This window comes from Lagopus muta, chromosome 25 (genome assembly GCF_023343835.1).
Source record: "Lagopus muta isolate bLagMut1 chromosome 25, bLagMut1 primary, whole genome shotgun sequence".
Lineage (NCBI taxonomy): Eukaryota > Metazoa > Chordata > Aves > Galliformes > Phasianidae > Lagopus > Lagopus muta.
Genome location: NC_064457.1, coordinates 2,322,552 through 2,340,473, shown reverse-complemented (window position 1 = coordinate 2,340,473; position 17,922 = coordinate 2,322,552). Strand labels below are relative to the sequence as shown.

The 17,922-nt window shown below is 62.8% G+C and overlaps 1 protein-coding gene across 1 annotated transcript; it reads left to right on the top strand.

Annotated features, from left to right (window-relative positions):
* The first annotated feature begins 280 nt into the window (after window positions 1-280).
* On the top strand, window positions 281-17,401 carry LOC125684641 (band 3 anion transport protein-like). Its single transcript, XM_048926932.1, is given in 23 exon segments — window positions 281-327; window positions 2,908-2,984; window positions 3,079-3,166; window positions 3,829-3,892; window positions 4,001-4,095; window positions 4,925-4,998; window positions 5,138-5,312; window positions 5,402-5,537; window positions 5,642-5,786; window positions 6,222-6,245; window positions 6,247-6,301; window positions 7,224-7,408; window positions 9,178-9,388; window positions 9,524-9,727; window positions 11,022-11,170; window positions 12,081-12,275; window positions 13,097-13,264; window positions 13,377-13,466; window positions 13,583-13,749; window positions 13,916-14,169; window positions 14,255-14,424; window positions 14,532-14,705; window positions 16,520-17,401. Coding segments are annotated over 22 exon segments (2,922 nt in total). The 5' UTR covers window positions 281-327; window positions 2,908-2,966; the 3' UTR covers window positions 16,601-17,401.
* Window positions 17,402-17,922: the final 521 nt, after the last annotated feature.

Sequence of the window (17,922 nt, the reverse complement as noted above, 5' to 3'; positions counted from 1 at the left end):
AAAAACCCCAAAGTGCAGCCATGGGGGGGGGGGGTGGGGGGGGGGGGGGATCCCAGGAGCTGCCCCCGGGAATCCCGCAGCCCCACAGCCGATAGCAGGGGAGCGGGACGGGGCAGCGGGGCAGCGGTGTGGGACGGGATGGGTATTATGGGATGCCGCAGATGTTGTGCCCCGATAACTGCGTGTATGGGGCCAGGGGGGGGGGTGTGACGATGGGGGGGGGGGGGGGAGCCGGGGGGGGAGATTAGGAGGTGAGAAGTGACTCAGGGCATTTGGGATCCTGAGCCGGTGCTGCGCAGAGCCGGGGGGTGGCGGCGGCGGCCCCAGGTGGGTGTGGGGTCGGGGGGCGAAAGGGGGGGATGGGGGGGGGGCACCCCGAGGTGGTCGTTTGGGGGTCGGGGGGTGGGGTGGGGTCTGTAGGTTTGGATGGGGAGTGCGATGAGCTGTGCTGTATGGGGGGGTGTGAGGTGTGCGGGGTTGGGGGTCCTATGGGGTCTGTGGGTGTATGAGGGAGGGGGGAGCCCCACATGTTGGGGGGGGGGCACAGGGGGTGCAGGAGGGATGGGTTCTGTGCTGTGCAGTTGTGCCCTATAGGCCATGAGGGCCCCATATTGTGCACAGCAGGTGCTTGGACGGGGGCGTGTGGGGTCCCTATTGAACGTATGGCCCCCCATTGCACACCCATATAGCACATATGGGTTTCCCATTGCACACCCATATAGCACATATGGGTTTCCCATTGCACACCCATATAGGACATATGGGCCCCCCCTTGCACACCCATATAGGACATATGGGCCCCCCCTTGCACACCTATATAGGACACATGGCCCCCCATTGCACACCCATATAGCACATATGGGTTTCCCATTGCACACCCATATAGCACATATGGGTTTCCCATTGCACACCCATATAGGACATATGGGCCCCCCCCTTGCACACCCATATAGGACATATGGGCCCCCCCTTACACACCCATATAGGACATATGGCCCCCCATTGCACACCCATATAGCACATATGGGTTTCCCATTGCAGACTCCTGTAGGATGCGTGGTGTCCCTGCTGCACACCCATATAGGACACACGGGTTTCCCATTGCACTCTCCTATGGGGTGCATGAATTCCCCATTGCACACCCATGTATGGGATGTGGGCTCCCTGCTGCAGACCCGTATAGGACATTTAGGCTCCCTGTTGCACGCTTATAGGACATATGGGCTCCCCATTGCACACCCATATAGGACATATAGGTTCCCCATTGCACACCCACGTACAGGATATGGGTTCCCCACTGGACACCATGTATGGGATATGGGTTCCCTGTTGCACACCTATACAGGACATTTAGGTTCCCCATTGCGCACCCATGTAGGGGATTTGGGCTCCCCATTGCTCACCATACAGGACGCCAGGTCTCCCCATTGCCCACCCCCACAACCCCACAGCAGTGGGATCTCTGGGGCTGACCCTGTGCCCCCCAACCCCTCACCGCTCCCCAAGGGCCACATATGGGATCAGCGGGGGCAGCGGGGTGGGGTTGGAGGCTCATTATCAGTGGGGCGCAGCGGGGCGGCTGTGGGGTGGGGAGCGGGGCGGCCGGCCTGGGGGGCCGGGGGGGGGGGGCTGCTGCCAAAGCGGGGCCAGGCGGGGCAGGAAGGAGGAGGCCGGGTCCGAGGCGGCCGTGGTTCCCGTGACCCCGTCACCGTTCCCGTGTCCCCATCGTGTCCTCCACGGCCCCGCTGTGGCTCCTGCCACGATCCCCCCCCCTTTCCCCCCCCCCGCACTGCGGGCTCCCACCTCCCCACCGCCACCCTTGTGACCCCCCGGGAATCCCCGTGACCCCATTGGGGTCCCCGCTGCAGCCAGCCTGGGAATGAGCTCCTGCGTCACCCTGGTGAGAGCTGGGGGTCCCGCTGTCCCCCCCCGCGCCCCCCGCCCCACTTTCTCCCTATTCCCCCCCCCATCTTGCCCCCATGGGGGTTCCTGGAACGGGGCAATGGGAGATAGCGTGGGGTTCCCCCGTGTGGGTGCCCCATGGGTGGAGGTGTAGGGCCCCCCCCCCGGCTCCCTATGGGGTTCCCCCACGCGAGTGGATGGGGGTCACGGGGGGGGGGGGGGGGAACCCCGGGGCGGCGTCGGGGCGGGGGCACCCATGGGAGTGGTGGGAGGGCGCCCCCTGGCGGTTGTGCCCTGGGGCAGCGGGGGGGCGATCTCACCCATGGGCGTGGGTCCCTATAGGGGGGACCCTATAATGTGGGGCCATATGGGACCCTGCTGGTGTGCACGGCTCCGTAGGGACACGACCCACGTGTGGGGCTCCATGGGAGCCTTGACTCCTGCGGTGCTCTGAACACTACTGCGCTCGGGTCCATAGAAAACCTGCACGGACCCACAGATGTGGTTCACGTGGTTTATATGGTCTGGCACTTGGGTATGTGGGGCAATTTGGGATCCGACCTTGGAGCGTGCGACCAGACAGGACCTGACTGACGTGTGTGGATCCTAAAGGACCCGATCCCTGTGTGTGGGTCCAAACGGGACCTGCCCCACGTGTGGGTCTGTATGGGACCTGAGCAGTGTGTGTCGGTCCGTATGGGACCTGTCCCCCCCCGCCCACAGCTGCGTGGAGTCCTGACCCCCCCATAGACACGCCATAGGGAATTGACCCCCCCATAGACACACCGTGGGGACCTGACCCCCCCTGCGGGATGTCCCTGGTGCACGGGTGTGGGCGGGATGGGGCCGCGGTGCCACCTCCCAGCGGGCAGCAGCCGGAGCTGTGCCATCTCCCAGCACTGGTTCCCATCAGCAGGGCAGGGCAACGCTCCCTCCCCCCCCCCCCCTCCTGACCTCCCCCCCACTTTGCTCCTAATGCCGTCTCTCCTCTCCTGCACACCGCAGAGCAGGGCATGGTGCCGCCGGGCTGAGCGCTGGCACGCAGCGGGGGGGTGAGCAGAGCCATGGAGGGGCCCGGCCAGGTAGGGACACCCTGGCCCCCCCCCCCGCTGCGCCCCGTCCCGCTGACCCCCAGACCCCCATGACCCCGCTGACCCCCCCTCTGTGTGCCCACAGGACACCGAGGACGCGCTACGCAGGAGCCTGGACCCCGAGGGTTACGAGGACACCAAGGGCTCCAGGATATCCCTGGGGGGGATGAGCAGTGAGTGGCGCCGATGGCTGCGGGGTCGTGGGGGGGGCAGGGGGGACGGCGCTGCATGGAGGGGCATCGCAGCAGAGCTGTGTGGGTGCAGGGGGTCAGCGGGGCTGCGGGTTTGTGACCCCCTGTGGGCAGCTGTGGGTCTGGGCTGCACGTCGCAATGCTGTCGGTGCTGCTGTTGCACGGGTTGTTGTGCAGGTGTGGTGTTGCACAGGAATGTTGCAGGGATGCCTGGCGTGGGCACCAGCATCGCATGGCTGCTGGTATTGCATGGGCACCAGCGTTGCATGGGCACCAGCGCCGTGTGGGTGATGGTGGTGCATGGGTGCCAGCATTGGCATGGACACCAGCAGTGCACGAGTGCCGGTGTTGGCACAGGACAGCAGCACTGCAAGGTAGCAGCTTTGCATGAGCACCAGTCCTGCATGCTGCATGCAGTCCAGCAATGCATGAGAGCCAGATCTGCACGGGCAGCAGCGTTGCACAGATGCGTCGCATGGGCTCTAGAGTTGCACGAACGCCCACCTTGCCCGGGTGCCACCGTTGCACGAGCAGCAGTGCTGCACAAACACCTGCGTTGCACGGTGCTGGCGTTGCACGGGGGCCAGGTTTGCTGGGTGCCAGGCGGTGGCCGTCCCCATAACGCTGCCGCCCGTTGTGCACAGGGGCTGTTGGTGGCGTTGGGTCCCCCCTGCAGAGGGCGAGAGCTGAGCAGCTGTCCCCGCTGCGGTGAGTCGCTCCCCGCTCACGGACCCCCCCCCCAGGATGACCTTCCCCCTCTCCCTCCCCCCCCCTCCCCATGTTGGCACCCGGCGCTGAGCGCTGTGTGTTTTGCAGCCGCTTTCTGCCCAGCCACCGGGGATCCTATGATGTGGACGGGAGGAGGCGCGAGGTCGGGGCCCCACCGGAACGGGACGGTGGCAGAGGGCAGAGTGAGTGAGAGCGGGGACGCTGCGGGGGGGGGGACACGGAGATGTTTGTGCGTTCCCCCCCCCCCTCCTCCAGGTCCCTCTGCCGCCGTGGGGTGGCACAGCGGGGTGACCGCGATCGCTTGTCCTGATCGCCCATTGATTGAGGGTAAACAGAGCCGTGTTTGGGGTGAGGACAGGAACCACTCGGGGCTGAGTGCCGTCCGGCGCCGGGCGGCTCGGTGGTGACAAGGACGGCTCGGTGTGCATCGCGTGCCATAGGGGACAGATGTGGTGACACGCTCCCTGTCCCATCGGTGGCATTGCTCCCATCCCGGCAGGGATGGCTGTGGCATCAGTGGGGCCCGGAGCATCGTGCAGGGGACCGTGGGGGTCCCTGGTGCGGGTGCTGCGGGGTGAGGGGGTGAGGTGCCCCTGTGGGGTGAGGGGGTGAGGTGCCCCCCCAGGGGCTGCGCCGCTGTTTACTGTCAGCAGGAGCAAAGTGCTTTGGGGTTTATGGTGCACACAGGGCGTGGGGCCGGCCGGCCGCACGCAGAGGGGCATTATAGGGCCGGAGCATGTGGGGAGAGCGGGGGGGAGCAGGTAGGCAGGGGATGGGGACGGGGGACACCAGGCCGTTAGGTGAGGGGACGCCGTGTCCCCAGCGTGGTCCAGGTGCCCGGGTTGGGGTCTGGGGCTGAGCGTGGCAATGGGGCTGTCAGCCCACCCCGGTGCTGGGCGCTGCAGAGGGGCAATGGGGCGGTGGAGGTGGGGAGGGCGGACGGACGGACACCCTGCAGACCCCACTGGGGTTGGGCAGGACCTGCTGACACGGCGCCCGCTCCGCTCACAGCTCCATCGGTGACCGATGTGGACCTGGAGGCCGCGGAGAGCAGACGGCCCACGGCCCAGAGGGACACCCATGAGGTGGGTGCTGCGCCCACCGGACCCCCCTTCCCCATCCCATGGGCACCAACGAGGCCACTTGGGGACAACGACGGGGGGTCCTGGCCACAGTGGGTGGGTGGGCAGCATCAGCGCAGCGGGTGACACGTGGTGACCGCAGGGCTACGTGGAGCTGCACGAGTTGGTGCTGGACAGCAAGAAGGAGCTGTGCTGGATGGAAGCCGGGCGCTGGCTGCATCTGGAGGAGAGCATGGAGCCGGGGGGGACCTGGAGCTGCCACCTCCCCCTACTCACCTACAACGGGCTGCTGGAGCTGCGCCGTGCCTTCGCCAAAGGTGGGCAGCCTGCGCTGTGCGTTGGGGGATGCGGGCATGGCGACGTGCGGTGCCAAAACGCGGTGCCAAAACGCGGTGCCATCCTGCAGGCATCGTGCTGCTGGACGTGGCAGCCACCTCGCTGGCAGCCGTGGCCCACACACTGCTGGAGCAGCTCATCTACGAGGGGCAGCTGAAGCCGCAGCACCGGGAGGACGTCCTGCGGGCGCTGCTGCTGCAGCACAAGTACGCACGGGTCCCTGGTGGGCTGTTCCCCCCTCCCCAAAGCTGTGTTCCCCCCCCCCCCCCCGGGGTGTTGAGGCACGGTGGCAGCTGTTGTGGCCTCGCAGGCATCCCAGTGAGGCTGAGTCGGTGTGGACGCTGCCAGCGGCGCAGCTGCAGCACTGGGATGGGGAGCAGATGGACGCGGAGCACCGGGCACTGCTGCAGGAGCAGAGGGCCTTGGAGATGAAGGAGCTGCGTGGGGCTGAGATGGTGAGCAAGGAGGGCTGGGGGGGGGGCAGAGGAACAGGGGGGTGGCGTGCGGGTGGTGCTCATGTGTGTGTGTGTGTGTGCACGTGTGTTCTGCATGGGGAGGTGCGAGTGCACGAGGATATGGCTGTGTGTGTGAGTGCACACAGTGGGGGGCTGTGGGAAGGGGCACAGGGGGGCAGTGGGGAGGGGGGGGGGCACAGAGGGACAGATTGGGACAAATAGAGGGGGACACGTGGGGGATGTGGACCTATAGGGGGTGTGGAGGGAGACGCGTAGGGGACACGCAGGGGGTGAAGGGGGCACACAGAGGGGTTGGAGGGGTGCAGCAGGACCTGCAGCGGATGCACAGCAAACACACAGGGGGCTCTCAGGGGTCGGAGCCGGACAGTGGGGTCAATCCCAATGCTGACCCCCCACTCCCCCCCGGCCCCACAGAGCCCCCCTGGGGCGCAGCTCGGCCCCCCAGCTCCACCAGCAGATCCCTGAGGATGCCGAGGCCACTCTGGTGCTTGTGGGTGAGTGCTGGGGGGTTTTGCTGTGCTCCCCCAGCGCCCTTCTGCTGCCCCCCCCCCCCCGTCCCATTCTGTGTCCCTGCGTCTGTTCCCTGTGCCACATCACCGCATCCCTGCAGTTCCACTCCTCATGTCCCTACATCCCACTTCCCAACGTCCCTACAGCCCCATTTCCCCGTGTCCTTATATCCCTCACACCCCAAAGTCCCTATATCCCATTTCCCACATCCCTGTATCCCCCTAATTTCCCAAGATCCCTATATCTCATTTCCTATCTATACCTCTGCTTCTCCATATTCCCACATCCCAATGTCCCTATATTCCATTTCCCCCATCCCTGTACTCCCCAATGTCCTTACACCCTCACTTCCCTACACCCCAATTCCCAATATCCCCATATCCCCATACCCCAATGTCCCTACGCCCTCACATCCCGATGTCCCTCCACCCCCCTTCCCCACACCCTATATCCCATTTCCCACATCCCCACATCCCCATCATTTCCCTACGTCCCTATTTCTCATTCCTAATGTCCCTATGCCCCCACATCCCAATACCTCTACACCCTCCCTTCCCAACACCCCCAATTCCCCATATCCCCGTACCCCCATTCCCAATATCCCTGTATCCCCATATATCCCCATACCCCATACCCCTGTATCCCCATTCCCCATATCCCCGTACCCCCATACCCCACATCCCTGTACCCCCATCCTCCATATCCCTGTACCCCCATTCCCAATATCCCTGTACCCCCATATATCCCCATTCCCCATATCCCTACATCTCACACCCCGTTGCCTCCCCCCCCCCCGTTCCCATGGCCCCTACATCCCACCCCATATCCCACCTCCGCCCCCCTCCACCCCCCACCCGCCCCCCTTCTACCCCCGTTCCGCCCCCCCTCACCCCCCGTTCCCCGCAGGCTGTGCCGCGTTCCTGGAGCAGCCCACTCTGGCTCTGGTTCGGCTCCGCTCGGCGGTGCCGCTGGACGCGGTTCTGGCGGCGCCGATCCCGGTGCGCTTCGTGCTGACGCTGCTGGGACCCGACAGCCCCCGCCTGAGCTACCGGGAGATCGGCCGCGCCGCCGCCACCCTCATGTCTGACCGGGTACGGCGCCGCCAGCGGCTCGGCCCCGTGTGTCTCCGTGTCCCCATGTCCCCGTGTATCTGTGTCCCACGTCCCCATGTCCCCATGCCGCTCATGTCCTCGTGTTCCCCCATCTCCACTACCTGTATCCCCATGTCCCCATGCATCTCCATGTCCCCGTGTCCCCATGTCTCCGTGTCCCTGTGTCCCTCATGTCCTCATGTCCCCATGTCCCCATGTATGTGTGTCCCACGTCCCCATGTCCCCATGTCACTCATATCCTCATGTTCCCACATCTCCATTACCTGTGTCTCCATGTCCCCGTGTCCCCATGCCCCTGTGTCCCTCATGTCCTCATGTCCCCATGTCCCCATATATCTCCATGTCCCCATGTCCCCATGTCCCTGTGTCCCCCTGTCCTCATATCCCCATGTCCCCGTGTGTCTGTGTCCCACATCCCCATGTCCCCATGCCGCTCATGTCCTCATGTTCCCACATCTCCACTACCTGTATCCCCATGTCCCCATGCATCTCCATGTCCCCATGTCCCCATGTCTCCGTGTCCCTGTGTCCCTCATGTCCTCATGTCCCCATGTCCCCATATATCTCCATGTCCCCATGTCCCCATGTCCCTGTGTCCCTCATATCCCCATGTCCCCATGTATGTGTGTCCCACGTCCCCATGTCCCCATGCTGCTCATGTCCTCATGTTCCCCCATCTCTATTACCTGTGTCTCCATGTCCCCATGTATCTCCATGTCCCCGTGTCCCCATGTCCCTGTGTCCCTCATGTCCTCATGTCCCCATGTATCTCCATGCCCCCATGTTCCCATGTCCCCATGTCCCACATGTCGTCCTGTCCCATATCTCCGTGTATCTCTGTGTCCCCATGTCCCTCCTGTCCCCATATCCCCATGTCTCTGTGTCCCATGTCCCCATGTCCTCCTGTCCCCATGTCCCCATGTCCCACATGTCATCCTGTCCCATATCTCCGTGTATCTCCATGTCCCCATGTCCCTCCTGTCCCCATGTCCCCATGTATCTGTGTCCCCATGTGCTCATGTCCCATGTATCTCCATGTCCCTATGTCCCTGTGTCCCCATGTCTCCATGTCCTCATAGCCCCATGTCCCCATATATCTGTGTCCCCATGTCCCCATGTATCTCTGTGTCCCTGTGTCCCCATGTCCCTGTGTCCCCATGTCCCTATATCCTGTGCCCCTGTGTGTTCCATGTCTCTGTGCCACCACCACCCCCTGTCCCTGTGCCCCATATCCCCCCATAGCTCCACATCTTTGTGCCCCATGTCCCCATACCCCTGTGGCCCCCCACACCCTCATGTTCCCACAGCACAGTGTCCCATGCCCCCACCTTCCCATGTTCCTATGTCCCCACGCCACCTCCGTGTCCCCCCATCCCCATTTCCTCATGGCTCCACGTCACATCCCTCTACAGCTCCACGTCCTCCATGTCCACGCTCTCACTGTCACCACGCCACAACATCCCACGTCCCATCTATGTGTCCCACATCCCCATGTCCCCACACCACGTCCCCATGCTCCACGTGCCACCACGTCCCCTCGTGTCCCTTTGCACCCCCACCCCACGGCCCCAGCATCCCAGTCCCTGCATCCCACCCCTCCACGCCCCCATTGCCCCGTGCCCCCCATTGCCCCGTGCCCCCACACCCGCATCCCCTCCCCAGTTGTCCCCAACACCCCGGATCCCAAATCCCTCGCTCCCCTTTGACCCCCCACCCCTCAGCATCCCCACTCTTTCCCCATCCCGCAGGTCTTCCGCCGTGACGCCTACCTGTGCGGGGGCCGCGGGGAGCTGCTGGGGGGGCTGGAGGATTTCCTGGAGGCCAGCATCGTTCTGCCGCCCCGCGAGGCGCCCAGCGAGCAGCACCTGCGCGCCCTGATCCCACTGCAGCGCCAGCTGCTCCGCCGCCGCCACCGGCACCCCGACACCACGCACGGCCACGGCGTCCCCAAAGACGCAGGTCCGCCCCCCACCCCTTTTACCCTCGCGTTCCCCCCCCCCCCCCTTCCCTCGAGGTCCCTTTTTAGGGGACGTCCTCGCTGTCCGCCTTCCCCCGAGGTCCCTTTGGTTGAAGGGAAATCCCGGCTGTCCGCAGGGATTAAGGATCAGGCTCCGGAGGACGACGACCCGCTGCTCCGGACGGGGCGGCCGTTTGGGGGGCTGCTGCGGGACATCCGCCGCCGTTACCCCAAATACCTCAGCGACATCAGGGACGCGCTCAGCCCGCAGTGCCTGGCTGCCGTCATCTTCATCTACTTCGCAGCCCTGTCACCCGCTGTCACCTTCGGAGGCTTGCTGGGTAACGCGGGGACACGGGGAGCCGTCCTGCGAGGCACCTGCAGCGCCATCCTGGGGACTCCTGCGTCCCCATTCCCCAGTGTCCCCACATCTGCGCGTCCCCACGTCTCTACGTCCTCATCCCCCCTGTGTCCCTGTATGCCGTGTCCCCATCCCCCCATGTCCCCACATCCCCATGCCCCCGTGTCCCCATCCCCCGTGTCCCCATGTCCTCGCACCCTCATACCCACGTCCCCTCTGAATGCCCCCACATCCCTGTGTGCCCACCCTCGGTGTCCCCAGATCCATGTGTCCCCACGTCCCCATGTCCCAATATCATACATCCCCATCCCCCATGTCCCCATCCCCCATGTCCCCACATCCCTGTGTGCCCATTCTCAGTGTCCCCAAATCCCCACGTCCCCATGCCCCCACATCCTTGTGTCCCCATGCCCCCATGTCCCCATTTGCACATCCCCATGTGTTCCATGTCCCCGTGCCACCCCACATCCCTGTGCCCCGTGTCCCCCCATACACCCATGTCCCCACACACCGGTGTCCCCACACCCTGTGTCCCTCTACAGGTGCTCATGTCTCCCTGTCCCCATGTCCCCATGTGCCCCTGTTTCCATGTCCCCATGTCCTCATATCCCCCTGTTCACATGTCCCCATGTCCTCATGTCCCCACATCCCCATGCCCCAGTGCTCCATGTCCCCATGTCCATACACCCTCCTGCCCCCCATGTCCCTATGTCCCTGTATCCCCATGTCCCCATGTCCCCACACAGTGTCCAATGTCCCTGTGTCCCCATGTCGCCATGTCCTCACTTCCCTATATTCCCATGCCCCACATGTCCCTGCGTCCCTGTGTCCCTATATCTCTATGCCCCCATATCCCCACACCTCAGTGTCCCATGTCCCCATGTCCCCGTGTCCCCATGTCCCCACATCCTCATGCCCCCCATGTCCCCATGTCTCTGTGTCCCCATGTCCTTGTGTCCTGTCCCTATATCTCCATGTGCCAGTGGTCCATGTCCCCATGCCCCCCATATCCCCATGTCCCTGTGTCCCTACATCCCCATGTCCCCACATCCTCATGCCCCCCATGTCCCCATGTCCCCATGCCCCCCATGTCCCCATGTCTCTGTGTCCCTACATCCCCACCCCCCACATCCCCACATTCACAGCCCCCCCCAGGAACCTCCATCCGTCTGCTCCGAACATTTTGGGGTGGTGGGGGGGGGCTGGGCTGTGGGTTGGGGCTCCACCTGCATCCCCCCCCCCCCCCCCCAAATGACACCCAGCTGTGTCCCCAGGTGAGAAGACCCGCGGGATGATGGGGGTTTCGGAGCTGCTGGTCTCCACCTGTGTGCAGTGTTTGCTCTTCAGTCTGCTCAGCGCCCAGCCTCTGCTCGTCGTCGGCTTCTCAGGGCCGCTGCTGGTCTTTGAGGAGGCTTTCTACTCGGTGGGCACCCAGCTGGGGGGGGGGGGGGGGGCACAATTTGGGGGTGGGGGGACTTTGGGGGTGGCAGAGGTGCGACATCATGGAGGACAGTGGTGCTTTTGGGGTGGCACAGAGGGAATGGCGCTTATGGGGTGGCACCTTTGGGTGGCACAGGGCTGATGCCATGTAGGGGGGTGGCACTTTTAGGATGGTACATAGGGGTGGCAATTATGGGATGGCACCTTTGGGTGGCACATAGGGACTGGCACTTATGGGGTGGCACCTTTGGGTGGCACATAGGGACTGGCACTTATGGGGTGGCACCTTTGAGGTGGCACAGCTGTGATGCCACATAGGAGGATGGCACTTTTTGGGATGGAATTTTGGGGGTGGCGCTTATGGGGATGGCACCTTTGGGTGGCACAGGGCTGATGCCATGTAGGGCGATGGCACTTTTGGGGTGGTACATAGGGGGTGGCACTTATGGGGTGTCACCTTTGGGGCAGCACAGCTGTGTTGTTAAATAGGGGGTGTCACCTTTGTGGTAGCACATAGGGACTGGCACTGATGGGGTGGCATATATGTAATGGCACCTTTAGGTGGCACAGGGCTGATGCCATGTAGGGCGATGGCACTTTTGGGGTGAAACTTTGGGGACAGCACCTTTGGGGTGGCACAGCTATGAAGCCACATAGGGGGTGGCACCTTTGGGGCAGCACAGCTGTGTTGTTAAATAGGGGGTGTCACCTTTGTGGTGGCACTTATGGGGATGGCATTTATGTGATGACACTTTGGGGACGGCGCATCCTGAGCGGCGCTTTTGGGGTGGCACAGGGGGGGATGGCAGGGGGGTGCCCCCATCCCACATGCAGGAGGTGTGGGGCACCCTGCCCTGCCGTGGGGCTGACGGGGCCGTGTGTTTCGGTGGCAGTTCTGCGAGGCACAGGGCCTGGATTACATCGTGGGCCGGGTGTGGATCGGCTTCTGGCTGATCCTGCTGGTGCTGGTGGTGGTGGCCTGCGAGGGCAGCGTCCTGGTGCGCTTCCTGTCCCGCTACACACAGGAGATCTTCTCCTTCCTCATCTCCCTCATCTTCATCTATGAGACCTTCGCCAAGCTCGTCACGGTGAGGGGCTGCGGGGGGACCCACAGAGCCAGAGAGAAGTGGTGGGGTGCAGCAGGGGTGGAGATGTGGGGTGCAACAAGGATGGAGATGTGGGGTGCAGTAGAGGTGGAGATGTGGGGTGCAACAAGGATGGAGATGTGGGGTGCAGCAGGGATGGAGATGTGGGGTGCAGCAGGGGTGGAGATGTGGGGTGCAACAAGGATGGAGATGTGGGGTGCAGCAGGGATGGAGATGTGGGGTGCAGCAGGAGTGGAGATGTGGGGTGCAACAGGGATGGAGATGTGGGGTGCAGAAGATTGGAACTATGGGATGCAGTGCGATGGAGCAATGGGGTGCAGCAGGGATGGAGATGTGGGGTGCAGCAGGGATGGAGCAGTGGGGTGCAGTAGAGGTGGAGATGTGGGGTGCAACATGGATGGAGCTGTGGGGTGCAGCAGGGGTGGAGCTGTGGGGTGCAGTAGAGGTGGAGATGTGGGGTGCAGAAGATTGGAACGATGGGATGCAGTGGGATGGAGCAGTGGGGTGCAGCAGGGATGGTGCTATAGGATACAGTGGGGATGGAGCTGTGGGGTGCAGTGGGATGTGGGGCTATGGGGCGCAGCAGGGATGCAGCCCGGTCCGTAGCGCCTTCTCCCCCTCCCCAGCACTTTCCCACCTCACTCTTCTCCCCTTGGGGGTCTCTGGGAGCGGCGCTCTGGGCTCCCCCAGGTTCCGTCCTGCCCCCCAGCTCAGTGCTGCCCCACACAGTTGGCGGCATTGGGATGGCGTCACCCAAGTGGGGCTGTTTGTGGGGCCGTCCCAACCTCATCTCCCACCCCCAGATCTTCAAGGATCACCCGCTGCAGTGGGAATACAGAGTGCAGAACGCCACAGACCCAGCGGTGCCCAAACCCAACACGGCGCTGCTGTCCCTCGTCCTCATGGCCGGCACCTTTTTCCTCGCCCTCTTCCTCCGCAAATTTAAGAACAGTGTGTTCCTGCCCGGCACGGTGAGCATGGGGGGGGGCTGGGAATGGCTGTTGTCACCCCCCCAGAATGTGAGGGGGTCCACGTGGCTGGGGGGGGGGGCACACAGGGGGGCTCAGTGCGGCGTCCTCACAGATCCGGCGCCTGATCGGGGACTTCGGGGTGCCCATCTCCATCTTCATCATGGCCATGGCTGACTTCTTCATCAAGGACACCTACACGCAGGTAGGGGGGTGTCCCTGCGGGTGGGTGGGGGGCACGGGGTGACCCCAGGGTGCACATGGTGTGAGGGGGGGGCTGCGGGGTGCAGCGCCTGATCTGCCATCTCTTCTCCTGCGCAGAAACTGAAGGTGCCCAGAGGGCTGGAGGTGACCAACAGCGCGGCCCGGGGTTGGTTCATCCACCCCATGGGCATCACGGCCCCTTTCCCCATCTGGATGATGTTTGCCTCCGTGGTGCCGGCCCTGCTGGTCTTCATCCTCATCTTCCTCGAGACGCAGATCACCACGTGAGGACTGGGGGCGGTGGGGCGGTGGGGAGGGATCCCCCCCCTGTCCTCATCTCCACCCCCATCCCATCCCCATCCCGTCCCTGTCCCCATTACAACCGCCATCTCCATCCCCTCCCTGCCCGCATCGCCGTCCCCGTCCTCAACCGCGGCTCCGTCCCCACAGCCTCATCGTCAGCAAACCGGAGCGGAAGCTGGTGAAGGGCTCAGGGTTCCACCTGGACCTGCTGCTCATCGTGGCCATGGGCGGCGTGGCCGCACTCTTTGGGATGCCCTGGCTGAGCGCCACCACGGTGCGCACCATCACGCACGCCAACGCTCTCACCGTCATGAGCAAGAGCTCGGCGCCGGGAGAGAAATCCCAGATCTTGGAGGTGAAGGAGCAGCGCATCAGCGGGCTGCTGGTGGCCGTGCTGATCGGTGAGCGGGGCGGGATGCGGCCGGGGGGCCGGGGGGGTCGGACCCGTCCCCGTGCTGCCCGCTGACCCCCCGTCCCCCCCCCCAGGCGTCTCCATCCTGATGGAGCCCATCCTGAAGTTCATCCCGCTGGCCGTGCTCTTCGGCATCTTCCTCTACATGGGCGTCACGTCGCTCTTCGGCATCCAGCTCTTCGACCGCATCCTGCTGCTGCTGATACCCCCCAAGTACCACCCCAAGGAGCCCTACGTCACCCGGGTGAGACGGCCGCGTTTCGGGGCAGCCCGCGGCCCGCCGGGCTCCGAGCCCCCCCTGCTGCCTGGGGATGGGATGCGGCCCCCCTCTGACCCCCCTCTGTGCTGCAGGTGAAGACGTGGCGGATGCACATCTTCACCCTCACGCAGATCCTCATGCTGGCGCTGCTGTGGGGGGTGAAGGTGAGCCCCGCCTCCCTGGCGCTGCCCTTCGTCCTGGTCCTCACCGTGCCGCTGCGGCGCCTCCTGCTGCCCCGCATCTTCAGCGAGATGGAGCTCAAATGCGTGCGTGTCCCACCGCCGCCCCTTCTCTCCCCATCCCTGTTCCCACCCTCGTCTTTGTCCTCTCCTCCCTCCCCATTCCTGATGCCCCCCATCCCCACCCTGTCCCCATCCTCTCCCCGTCCTCCCCATCTCTGCCTCCATCCCATTCACCGTCCCTGTCCTTATCCTATTCCTGCTCCCATTATGGCTGCCACTTCCATCTCCTCCCTTCCTGTGTCGCTGTTCCTGTCCCCATCCTCAACCTTCATTCCTGTCTCCATCTCTATCTCTGTTCCTGTCCTCATCCCCATCCCTGTCCCCATCCTCTCCCCGTTCTCCCCCCGTCCCCATCTCTGCCTCCATCCCGTTCACCATTTCCATCCTTATCCTCTTCCTGTCCCCAATACGATGTCGTCTCCATCCACCCCCATCCTCATCCCTGTTCTCATCTCCATTCCAATCTCCATTTCCATTCTCCTCCTGTCTCCATCCCCATCGCTGCCCGTCCTCATTTCTGACCTCTCATTATGTCCTCCCCGTTCCCATCCCTGCCCCATCCCATCTCCATCATCTCCAACTCCATTTCCACCTCCATCTCTATCATCTCCACCTCAATCTCCATCATCTCCATCATCTCTAACTCCACCTCCTCTTCCATTGTCTCCATATCTGTTTCCACCTCTATCATCTCCATTTCCATCATCCCCATCTCCATTTCCATCATCCCCTCCCATCCCATCCCATCCACTCCCATCCCATCTACTCCCATCCCATCCCATCCCCATCCCATCCCCTCCCATCCCATCCCATCCCATCCCATCCCATCCCATCCCATCCCATCCCATCCCATCCCATCCCATCCCATCCCCTCCCATCCCCTCCCATCCCCTCCCATCCCATCCCCATCCCATCCACTCCCATCCACTCCCATCCCATCCCCATCCCATCCCATCCCCATCCCATCCCATCCCCATCCCCATCCCCATCCCCATCCCCATCCCCATCCCCATCCCCATCCCATCCCCATCCCATCCCATCCCATCCCCATCCCCATCCCATCCCCATCCCATCCCCATCCCCATCCCATCCCCATCCCCATCCCATCCCCATCCCATCCCATCCCATCCCCATCCCATCCCATCCCATCCCCATCCCATCCCCATCCCATCCCATCCCATCCCCATCCCATCCCATCCCATCCCCATCCCATCCCCATCCCATCCCCATCCCATCCCCATCCCATCCCCATCCCATCCCCATCCCCTCCCATCCCCTCCCATCCCCATCCCCATCCCATCCCATCCCATCCCCATCCCATCCCCATCCCATCCCCATCCCATCCCCATCCCATCCCATCCCATCCCCATCCCCATCCCATCCCATCCCATCCCCATCCCATCCCATCCCATCCCCATCCCATCCCATCCCCATCCCCATCCCATCCCATCCCCATCCCCATCCCATCCCATCCCATCCCCATCCCATCCTATCCCATCCCCATCCCCATCCCATCCCCATCCCCATCCCCATCCCATCCCCATCCCCATCCCATCCCCATCCCATCCCCATCCCATCCCCATCCCATCCCCATCCCATCCCATCCCCATCCCATCCCATCCCATCCCCATCCCATCCCATCCCATCCCATCCCATCCCATCCCATCCCCATCCCATCCCCATCCCATCCCCATCCCCATCCCATCCCCATCCCATCCCCATCCCATCCCATCCCCATCCCCATCCCCATCCCATCCCATCCCATCCCATCCCATCCCATCCCATCCCATCCCATCCCATCCCATCCCATCCCTCCTGACGCCCCATCTCCCCCCCAGCTGGACTCAGACGATGCAGCGGTGACATTTGAAGAGACGGAGGGCCAAGATGTGTACAACGAGGTGCAGATGCCCAGCTAAGGGCCCACCGTGCCCCCACCCACGTGTCGATCCACCATGGCCCCCTCAGAGCCGCATCCTGCCCACAGCATCCCGCTGCAGCGCCCCGGGGTAGGGATGTCAACAGCACAGGGGGTTGGGGTTCGTAATGCAGAGAATCACTGCAAAAACACCAACAAAAAAAAAAGAAAAAAAAAAGAAGAAGAAAAGAAAAAAGAAAAGAAAAAAAAGAAAAAAAGAGAAGAAAAAGGGAGAAAAAAAAAAGGGGGAAAAAAAAAGGCAAAAAAAAAAAAGCACCAGCGCTTCTGCAGAGAAAAGCCAACGCTTGTGGCAGTAGAGCTTTGCTCAGAAGAGGAGAGGAGAGCGGAACAGAGGGCGCAAAGGCACTGAGAAGCAGCAGCTGCTGCCAGGAGCGAGCTGTACAGCGCTGTAATTTATTGCTGTGTGTACATAGGGCTGAGGGGAGGGACTGCGGGCGGCTCTGTCTGTCCGTCCGTCCGTCCGTCCTGCTGCGGGTGTTGCTCAATGCTTTGCTGCCGGCTTTCAGCGTTCCACTCCAACCCATCTCGTTCTCCCTGGATTGTTCCCCGCCATGACGGCTGCTTGCTGCCCACCGCCGGCCCCAGGCCTGCTCCCAATGGGATTTCCCAAGCCTTCCCAATAGGATCACTCCTAAACCCATTGCAATGGGAAATCCCAAATCCATTCCATTGGGATCACTCCCAAAGCCATTCCAAATGGGAAATCCCAACCCCATTCCCATTGGGATCACTTCAAAACCCATTCCAATGGGATTTCCCAAACCCATTCTATTGGGTTCACTCCCAAACCCCTTCCCAATAGGATCACTCCCAACCCCATTCTATTGGGATCACTCCCAAAGCAATTCCAATGGGATCACTCCTAAACTCCATTCCCAATGGGAAATCTGTAACCCATTCCCAATAGGATCACTTCCAACCCCATCCCATTGGGATTTCCCAAATCCATTCCCAATAGGATCACTCCTAAACCCATTCCCGATGGGAAATCCAAAACCCATTCCATTGGGATCACTTCAAAACCCATTCCAATGGGATTTCCCAAATCCATTCCCAATAGGGTCACTCCCAACCCCATTCCATTGGGATCACTCCCAAAGCAATTCCAATGGGAAATCTCAACCCCATTCCCATTGGGATCACTCCCAACCCCATTCCCAAAGGGAAATCTCAAACCCATTCCCAATAGGATCACTCCCAAGGCAATTTCAATGGGATTTCCCAAACCCATTCCAATGGGATCACTCCTAAACTCCATTCCCAATGGGAAATCTGAAACCCATTCCCAATAGGATCACTCCC